This window comes from Physcomitrium patens, chromosome 21 (genome assembly GCF_059467195.1).
Source record: "Physcomitrium patens ecotype Gransden chromosome 21, ASM5946719v1, whole genome shotgun sequence".
Lineage (NCBI taxonomy): Eukaryota > Viridiplantae > Streptophyta > Bryopsida > Funariales > Funariaceae > Physcomitrium > Physcomitrium patens.
Window position 1 is genome coordinate 792,186 of NC_143430.1, and position 10,829 is coordinate 803,014.

The 10,829-nt window shown below is 30.9% G+C and overlaps 1 protein-coding gene across 2 annotated transcripts; it reads right to left on the bottom strand.

Moving 5' to 3' along the window:
• Positions 1-7,950: 7,950 nt before the first annotated feature.
• Positions 7,951-10,829, bottom strand: LOC112274587 (uncharacterized). 2 transcript variants are annotated; one of them, XM_024504257.3, is made up of 5 exons: positions 9,908-10,829; positions 9,638-9,688; positions 9,300-9,433; positions 8,885-8,976; positions 7,951-8,606 (listed from the first exon to the last, which is right to left on the bottom strand). In XM_024504257.3, exons 1-5 carry the CDS (start codon positions 10,319-10,321, stop codon positions 8,398-8,400), a joined length of 900 nt encoding a protein of 299 aa, XP_024360025.1. In that variant the 5' UTR covers positions 10,322-10,829; the 3' UTR covers positions 7,951-8,397. The 2 variants fall into 2 exon arrangements, with proteins under 2 accessions (XP_024360025.1, XP_024360026.1); XM_024504258.3 differs by having other exon boundaries at positions 7,951-8,598; positions 9,908-10,743.

The window sequence follows — 10,829 nt, forward strand, 5'->3', positions numbered from 1 at the left end:
ACTATGGAAGTTGAAGGTCGCAAAAAATTTATCAAGAGGCATATTGAAGATGTGGCTAGGATATTGGAGAGATTAAAGTCAATTAATCTCTCATTATCTTTGAAAAAATCAAGCTTTAGAATTAATAAGATTCTACTCGTAGGACACATGTATAGTAGATATGATAGGAAATTAAACCATGATAAAGTTGATATTATATCTAGAATAAAGGCTTGTAAAAGTATCATTGAAGTCAAAAGGTTTTTAGAAGAATGTATATTCTATCACATTTGGATGCCTTACTTTGTCAATATCTCAAAGCTACTATATAAGTTATTGAGGAAAGATAAGAAATTTTTTTGAAGGAAAAAAAAAAAAAAAAAATACCAATAAAAAATCTAAAAAAGATGTTGAATTTATCACCAATACTTAAATAAGTATATTATCAATGTGAAAGATTAATGGTTGTAATAGTTGATACAAGTCCTATAGCAATTGGATGGACTATTAGATAAAGAGATATCAATGATAAGAGATTTGGTATAAGATTATGAACCAAGGTACTTATAGAGAAGCAAAGAATTTATCTAAAAATTGAAAGAGAGCTTTGGAAAGCACTAATTATTCTAAAGACTAAAAAGAATTATTTGATTGGAATAAGTATGGTTTTAGAAATAGATTTTTATCATTACTTGGAATGATAATTAATTGCACTATTTTAGACATTATCTTGCTAAGATAGATAGCCTACATAAGAATATTGAACCTTATTTTAATACATATTATTGATAAAGAAAACTTGGTAGCAGGTATATTATTAAAAGTTAGATATATCTTTGAAGAAGAGATGATGGTATATGAAAGAAGTGAATATTAAGAGAAGAAGAGTTATGAAAATTCATTTGCTATTGGTAGAATGGATTTTAGTGATGAGGTTCAAAACTTTTATGAAAATTTGTATGAAGACAAATTGAAAGATATTAGAATTTATTTTAGGACAATGAAGAAAAAAGAATGATGGATAGATAATACCTTTAAAGATATTAAACATTAATCCTATAGTTATCTATTTAAAGATAGATTTTTATAGAATAAACCAAATAAAGATAGAAAATTTCTATTGAGAGTAGTAGGAGACCTTGAAATTAAATTTAAAGTTTTAATCAAATAATAAAATACACTTTGGCCAGAATATAGAGAAGTTTGATGTACATATAGTAAGATCAAGAAAAGATATTGATAGAAGAACTTATAAAATAATGTATAAGACTTTGTGAAGTCATGCATAGAGTATCAACTATAGTCTAAGTTTAAATATAGAGATGGATTATATCCTACTTATCCACTTTCTATATATTTTCAATGGATAATTGATTTGGTAGCTATTCCATCAAGACTTTGAGATATAAAAGACTTGATCTTAGCAAGAAATAAGCTATCAAATTATATTGAAGGAAAGACTTTGAAAACCAAGACTACAAAAGAAATATATAAGTTTATAAGAAAAGACATTTTTAGTAAATATGGTAGCATTGGGACGATGAAAGCTGATAGAAAAAAATTAGGTGATATTGAAGCAAGAGAATTTTTTAATAAGTATAGAATTCAGCTGAAGTTGTTTACTTCTTATGATCTTAAAATTAATGGAAAGAATAAGAAGAATTACCATCCTATCATTTATGCATTGATTAAGGTATGTAAAAATAAGCCAATTCAATGGCTTAAATTGCTTCCATTTGCTTTATAGGCTGATAGAACTATTCACAATATTATCATTGGTTATATGTCTATGGAGTTAATATTAAGACAATTACTTATGATACTAAATAAAAAACTTATCTTATATGGATTTTTTTATTTTAAAAAATGGCATTAATAGAGAAAGATTATTAAAGCTTTGAATCTAATAATTTGAAAGATTATTTAAAGACCTATAAATTGTAGCTGAGAAGTTTAAAAAAGTAAGATTAAAAAATAAAAATAAAAATTGACAAGACTTTTGGTTGAAGTTTAAGCCTATAAATATTGGAGATTAGATTCTAATTTATGATAGCAACTTTAAATATCAGGATAGGACTAAAACAAATTTGAAAAAAAATGGTTTAAACTATATATTATATAATAGTTTTTGAAAATTAAGAAATGCAGTTGTAAAGGCGATTTTAAGACCTACATCTTTCATAAAAGAATTATCAAATTTAAAGTTTATATAAAGGAGATATAAGAAGTTGAAGACAAAACAAGTAATTCAAAGGCAATAAGTGAATCATGTTTTTGATAGTAATGGTTGGAGCCATATCTTAAGTTTTTTAATGAGTTTTTGGCTTAAAATTTTTAAAAGTATGAATTAATAGATTAAAAAGATATATAATAATTTTTTGGTATTTAAGTAATTAATTTTTGAAATATAAAGAAAGTTGCAAGCAAGGATATGTAAATAAGGATTTGAAGCTATTGTTAGGATTTTGACAATATATCAAGATTTGTAACAAATTTTTAGTTGAAATTTTTATTAATAGTTCATTAATTTGATTCTATTTGAATAGTCTAATTATAAAATATGAGCTATTAAAGTTTGGAATAAATTCTCCTAAAAGATATATAAGGTTTTAGAATATTTTTATCATATTTTGGATGTTCTTTGATACTTAGGACTTATATATTGGTGTAATTGCTTCTATAGGAATAATTTTATATATAAACTTAGTTCTTTTTTATTTTAAGACTTAATTGAGTAATTAGTGGCAACTAGAAGTTAAACATTTTTTTAAGACAAACTCTCTTTATCCCAACATTGTGTTAATTCTTGTATTTCTTTAGGATCAATTTTCTATTTCTTAGTAGTTGTTCTAAATTGTATTTTCTTCTATGCTCTAATTTTGTTGTGATGGTGTAGATTTTACATTCACGTTAAAGTCATTAAAGTTTGATTGATGTTGTATTTATGCCTTCAACCTTTGGAACAAGAACCATCACTTAGTACAACCTTTGAACAACTTGTGACTACTTTTTTAATGTGGTGTAGGAGAGCTATGTACAGCCTAGACAGTCTCAAACGAAGATTGTGGTTCTAGCCTCATTCTTTTTCCATCGTCCTCAACACCAATAATTAAGATCTTCTTCTTTGATATGATTTATTTATTTATTTTTCTTCAACATTTGTAATTATTATCAAGGTGTTAAGGTAATAATAACACCATGAACTTTGATAATTGTAAGCATCATCTATGTGGTCTTAATTGCTCTCTGATAGTTGAAACTCAGTATTAAGTGAAGCAATTGAAACTAGTGCATTGATTGTGGTATGGTGCAATTGAGCTATGACAATTAGATGGTTGACTACAAGCTTGCAATACATTGAGTGCAACAATAGCTCATCTTTGGTTGGATTATTAATTTGTTGTGCTCTTATTTTTACTCAATCTAGACATAGTAGTAGTACGATAATATTGTTTAGATTTTAAGCCATTTAGAACTTTATTTGCTCATGTTAAGGTGCATTTTTTAGTGGATCAAGGATGGCATGCAATGATTATCATTATCACCATCATAGTCCTCTTGTTGAAGTCATTTTATTATTCAAAATTGAGTACAATCTATTGAAAACAAGGATCTTATCCTAATGTATTTAAAATGTATTACAAGTCTTTTGCACAAGACAAAGCCATATTGATTGTAGTTGACTCAAAAAGCTCCTTAGTATAGTTAAGCCTTAGTTGTCTTCACTTTTTCTTTTGACTAAATATACAAACAAAAGCAATATAAGTTATACCAAACCGTCGCCACTACTCACAATCAAGTGCTCCCATTAGAACATATCAAGTAGAATTATTTTTGAATGCTATTGATGATAGATTTGAGGTCTTGATTGCCAATTATTGATGCTATTGTGAATGGCAAGAACAAAGTATTAAAACGTAAAATTCAAAAATTTAATAGAATAATAAAGATTATTATAGAACTAAATTTGAATCAATATTAGGCTTAAACAATGCAGTTATAAGATATCATATAGGTAGTATAGTAGATGGTTGCAATCCTATTAGCACCATTGATAGGTTAATTCTGATTATTTGCACGAGAGGTTTTACTCAAAGTGGACATTGAAGAAGAACAAGTCCTCATTAAACTTCACAAACTTTCTACTACTCAAGAAGTTGTGCATCCAAATCACCACATTAAAGCCCTTGCATTTCAAAGTTGTAAGTCATGCTATTGTATAAGACCTTTAGATATAAGGTGGCTCAAAATTGTATTATAAAAGAATAGAATTTAAAACAAAAAAATTAGTAAATTCTTAAATTCAATTGAAGTATTAACCAAGAGTTGATTTAGACAAAGTTGACAAATTAGGTTGCAATTGGATTAATTAGGATTTGATAGATGAAAAATTATTTATGGATGAAAATTTATTTAAAGATAAAGAATTATTTTAGATGAATTTTAACCTTGGATGACTTTTTTAAAAGATGGAAAATATAATATATATATATATTTTTTTAAGGTGGAATTCTTGATAGTTATTTGAATTAGCTTCTATTGTTGTAGTAGATTGTATTATTGTGAATCAAATTAGTTAAAGGAACTAAATTCTTTAGTAAAAAATAGGAATATTTTTTATCAAATCATTTCATAAGTTAATTAGTAATTGTGAGTTAGAATAAATCATCTAATAGAAGGATTTATTTAGCTTACAATTGAAAATTTAGTAGAATTATTGCTCATAAATTAAATATTAATAAAGAAGTATAATATTAATTAGATAATTAAATTATTGTGAATTAAAATAGTCTTCTAATTAAAAATATTTTATTTTAGTTCACACCTTCTTCACTTTTATCCACAAATTTTTTTAATTTCTAGTCTTGATTCAAGAATATCTAGTCTTCTTGTCTTAGGCAATAGCCATTCTAGTTCTAATATCTTACTATCTTTGAGTAAATATCTATTGCTTTTAAGTGACATAAGTATGGATTGAGATTTTTAATATTTATAATTCATCTCTTTGATAAATATTATAGTTACTTTTATTTCAATATTTTTAGTTTTTTATTATTATATTTATTTTAGTATAGAAGAATTAATTTTTTTTAAATTATAAGATAGTATTTTATATTCTTTACAAATAATAGAGAAAATTGCACAACTCCTATACAACTTCGATCTTTTTAAAGAAAACAAATAGTCTATTGTTTATTAGAAATATAAAACTCATATGAGTTTTAATCAATTATATAATATTTATATATAAATAAATTTATTTTAAGATAATTTAAATTATGTTTAATTAAAAAAAGAAAAATAAAATAAAATTGAAACTGATATTAAAGCTTTTTTAGATGATAAAGTAAACTAATTTTTTTGATATCACTACAATAAAGTTAGAAGATATTAAAAATATTACATTTTTATTTTATTTTATACATGTTTTAAAAATATTATCTTTCTAAAAAAATTTAATCAATAAGAATTTATTGTAAAAATCATAAATAAGATAATATCTATTTTTACTTATGTATATAAATATAGATTATATCTAATTAAAATATTAAATAATCCATACAAAGACAAGTAATTAAAAAATATTATTTTATTACTTTTATATTTAGAATCTTATATTATCCATAATTTGTTTTATTTTGGTTCAAATTCAATAGCATTTAGTTTATATGAATACAAAATATGCATTTTAAAGTTTATTATTATTTAGATTCCACAATTTTTAGATATTAAGTTCAATGTCTTCTTTATATTTTTTATTTTAAATATTTTAATATTAAAATTGATTTTTCAGATGAAAAAATATTTAAAACATGATTAATATATTGCAAAAAATAAGATTAAATTAAAAATCTCTGTGATAATATATTTAATAAAATATAAATATTAATATACTAAAATTGATAAAAAAAAATCAATGAATATATTGAGTTTTTAGCTTTTATATACATAAAAATTAAATGTTAAAATCTCTAACTTATAATAATTTAACTCTTAACAATATTTCTATATAATAATTCAATTACAAACAATAGCAAGAATATAAGTAGAACTAAAATCCATTCACAAATATAAGATATATAAGTAGTTAATAACTGAAATCAATTATTAACTTAAATATGTGCTTCAGTAGATCTATTAAGCTAATAAAATATACTCAAATCACTAATAATTAGGAGAATATGAATTGTGTGGATTTATTATATTAAGATCTATAAAAAAAACACAATTTTTAGTTCTACACAACTAAACATATGAGCCACTAAAAACCTCTTAGAGATTGTTTACAACATATTCTAAACAACCACCAAATATAATGTATATTATATTGCAAGGACATTGCATCTACTTCCTTACTTCTTATTTGAACATTGATAGAAACAATTAGATAAGACAAGTAAGTCCACTATACTCCATCTGTATTAAATAAACAGAACTACAAGATATGAATACAACATATTAGTTTATACAAACTACACAATATAGTTTTAAGTATTTGATGCTAAGTACTTATTATTTTTAAATCTAAATTATTTTATAAATAATTTTATCAATATTTTTAATTTATATGTATATATATCTACAAATATGCTTTATAATTAAAGATTTGTCTTTTTCATATTATCTTAATGATTGATTATTTATTCAACTTATACAATCTATAATGTTCTATTATTTTGAACTTCCAAATAAACCAAGATGATAAATCCTGATATTCTTAAAATATAATTTTATGCTAAATGACATAAGTAATTATTTAAATTACAACCAAATCAACACATACCTTAATGTCTTCATAGCATGTAATATAAATTACCTTTGAATTAGACATTTCATTCAACCTAATTCTAACCTAAGATGTACATAAACCTAACTCTAATTGGCTTCAACCTAATTGTGAATGAATCCTAAATCCTAAACCAACTCTAAAGCTAATTCTTAAAATAAATCTAACTAATCCTTAAACTTTACAATTTTAAATCTAATAAATAAAATAACAAAAAATCACAAGTGGAGCTAAACCTGAGTGCAAAAAGAATTCAAGCCATAACCAATTAGATAAATAGTACTAATCAAAAAATAACTTGGGTTTATGCAATGATCTGACATCTCACAACATAGCTTATCTACCTTATGAATCCTAAACTAATGAACACCTATCACCAAGCAATTGAACCAGTTGCAACCCATTGTTGAGCAAAACCATGCTTCCACCTTCGATCATTACTTACTTTCTGAAGAGCTCCTATGCTGCCAAGCACACTTATCTTGATCCAAGCAGGACACCCCTCATCTCGGCTTCAGCATGTGCACCTTCGATTTTTAGAGTAAAACCTTAGGGATCTTTTCGCAGTAAATCGATCTCATTCTCAGTCCGAGTTCAGCAACTTTTGGAAAAGATGACCGCTTCCTTCTCTGTATGTAGTCGAGAGATCGTGTCTTTTCACTATTTATGGAGAGGATGCGGGGAAAAAATTCAACTTCCTTTCTTTACAACTGTGATCCCCGCGAATTCCAAGTCCGATTGGAGCTGCATGATTGCCACAGAATGCTGTACTTCCGCACTGTTCATTTCATCTCTGACTCGAGTTCCTTCTTCTCACTCGTATGGAAATGCTGCAACTTGCTAAGTTGCTCTCTAACACGTATATTCTCCATCGCCAACCTCGTGACCTCCGCGTTGCAACGACCTCAGGTTAGCTGCCACTCTTCTAGCGAATCATTTGCTTCACCGAGTGTTGACGGCCTTTTAATATAAGCTCGTCAAGGATACGCTAAGCATTGTTGAGTCCAAACCAAGTAGAATCAATCGCTGTTAAAGGAGAAGACGGAGTAGGCCTCTTCATCTCGAATGTGGGAACAATTTCATTTGCGACAGAAACTGATGGAAATTCAGCCACCTAAGAAGTCTTGCATAGAAGATTGAAACAAAAGACCATCCCAACAGTGTACAATCACCAGACAACTGACTGAGTTGTGCAACCCAAATGTTAAATTACAGTTTCCAGTTTTCAGATGGTTTTGCAAGACTTACACTTGGCACAAAGAGTTCACTATTGTGTTACTTCACAATCTGAACAATGCTTTTAGGTCCCTAGAGTGGTAAGGACTGTTGTGATCTACATACTGTTGAGGTCAGCATAACAGATGGAACTAAAAGCAATATTTGACATTTCCATCCTGCATCCGATCTACTTGTATAATCCATGCTCTAATATGTTCATGAAACAACAGAGTCTATCTCGACCATGATATTCAATGGTGCAGACCAGCCAAAGAGAGGCGCACCTGGCCAGAGAAGCCATTTAAATCTACAATTCTGACCGAGAGGTAACTCAACATTCATTCAAGTCCATCACCTCCTCGCAAAGGGCGATCGCCGTTACCATGTAGAAATGATCGGCAGATTCCTAGTCTTCAAGATTTGTGATCTTTTTTCTGGGTAGGTACAATTAATATAGGAGTACGACCTTGAAGGGACCCGATCCACCCTGAGACACGTGACAGAACTTGCAAGTTATGAATGAGAGTCCGAGTTTGAACCAGGCTTTCCCGCACTTGTTTTGCGGTTCTGGCCAGTATTGGCTGCATTGATTGTGCCGGAATGACTGCTTGCTCCTGCCACACTGAGCAACCATTTAAAGTTTGTGGATATCCTTGAACACAACCCCAATTACGTGATCCTTTGACAGAGACCTGAAGAACTCAAAAGTAGGGGAAAATGGCTGTTGATCAATTGCACGTTTACCACCCAGGGCATGAAAGCATGCTCTCAAATATCATTATATCAGGGGGGTGGAAGTATGATGTACGTTATAAAATTGAGCTTCATCTTCTTGTGATGATTTACTTAGATTTATGTCATTTTATGATAACCGTACGGAAGCACAAATGAAGCACTTACCATTGGAAGCAACACCACCCACTTGCCGCATTCCAGACTCCGCAGATGAAAGTACACGAGCTGAACTTCGAACTCCCTTGGAAATCTCTTGCCTGGATGTTCAATAGAAGAAGACCAGACTAAGACTCTGACAATAATCATGCGTATTACGGCCATCCTTACGTAAAGGGCGGCACCTTTTCGGAAAATGAGAAAAGTCACGAACTTACGAACTTAACCAAATACCAACAATGAAGCAGTTATTATGTTTGAAGCTGATTGGTAAAAGTATTAAAGACTCTGAGAGTGACAATATGATGATTGAGCACGAAAATTACATGGTTGCAATCCCTGTTTATTTTATCTACTTTTTAAGATTGATTGCAAGCAGTTTTCCTAATTCGTGAAGAATTGATACGATTAAAAGATTACGCACCCTAATTCGTTGAGCTCCATTGTGAGGTCGCTGATCTCCATGCCTGACAATCTAATAGCCGCCATGGTGCCAGGCAATTCCTCTCTCGCTGTATCTGCCAGCTTCTCCAATGCTTCAGCAGCCTTCTTAATTGCCTGTTCTCACGGATAGAAGTGTGGCACAGAATGCCACTAATAACATCAGAGGGTACACAGAAGGGCAATGAAAAATTGTACTCCAATTACTATCAATAGTGAAGCGAAAACAAAATGGATTCGGCTTAATGCTAACATTTTGATTGATAGACCCTGACGAGCTGCACTGAAGTCAAAGCTGCTGAATAGCAGAGAACAGCTTACCAATAGACTTGGAATAGCGGCTGCAAGTAAAATGGCCATAAATCCCGTAGTCTGCAAGACCAAGAATATGCCATGTGAATGTAAATAACGTTCATTAAATCAATTAAATTGTAGGATAATTCAGCAAATGGTTTTCATTCGGAAAACAACTCCGATCATTATATTAAAGATGAAGTTGGCAAGAAAATTGAAAACTTACAAACCAGCAATCTACAACACAAAGCACTCCACAACTAAGCGGGCAAACTTCTGCGATACGGAGAAACATACCGCAAAAGCAGCGGCAGAAATGACCAACAGCTGCTTATCAGCCATGTGCCAATCCCGAAACGAGATAGGAGCCGGGGAAGCCGTGCCCACAGAGGACACCAAACCCTCCTCCACTCGCGCAGGACCACATCCTACGCCGTCCGAATTTCTGGTTAACCTCAATTGTGCCATCTCCGCAGCGTCATTCCCGCTCATGGCAGCAAATCGAACCGGCGCAACCTGTCTACCTCGCATCGTACACTTTCCCACATTTATCACACATCCCTGCCAATTCTCCTGCCGCCGCCATGCTCTTGGAAACCCTCCTACGGCCACAACGGCCACATGTGACATGTCAAGGCCTAACCCTGCGACTGCCTGCGGATTCATCACCCATGTCGCCGACAGCTTACCACATGCCAGCTGAGGCCACATTGTTGCAACTCTGCTGAAAACCTAGGTCAAAATCCCAAGCGAAAACTGAATCCAAGGTCCTTCGCTGTCTCCAACCAAAACAAAAATTCAACACGTGAAGGATCCCGCCTTCCAAATCGATTCTACTTTCCTACACTGCAGAGTCCGTCGGGGAGGAGAGTTCCACAATGTCGCCACATTTTCAGAAACACCCCCTAGCCCTCAATCGCCAATCACGCATTCCAAACGAATTCGGGTCAAAGGAGACTGTTCAAGCTTCCACTGCCGATGTTCACGAATCAGATGGAGCCTACACACAGCTAGACGAGGCAAGCGATATACCCGAAGCAAGAGAATCATATCCGAGCAAAGAACACGGCTGGGTGTTGCAGGACTGTGCCCGAAGTGCAACTGGATGGTCAATGTTTCCGCAATGTCTGCTGCGTCGTACCTGTGATCTTTCTGAGTGAGGTTGGCCCATTGGTTCCATCGCCACCCGCTCTCATCAATGGCGTGGCATGAGTCATCA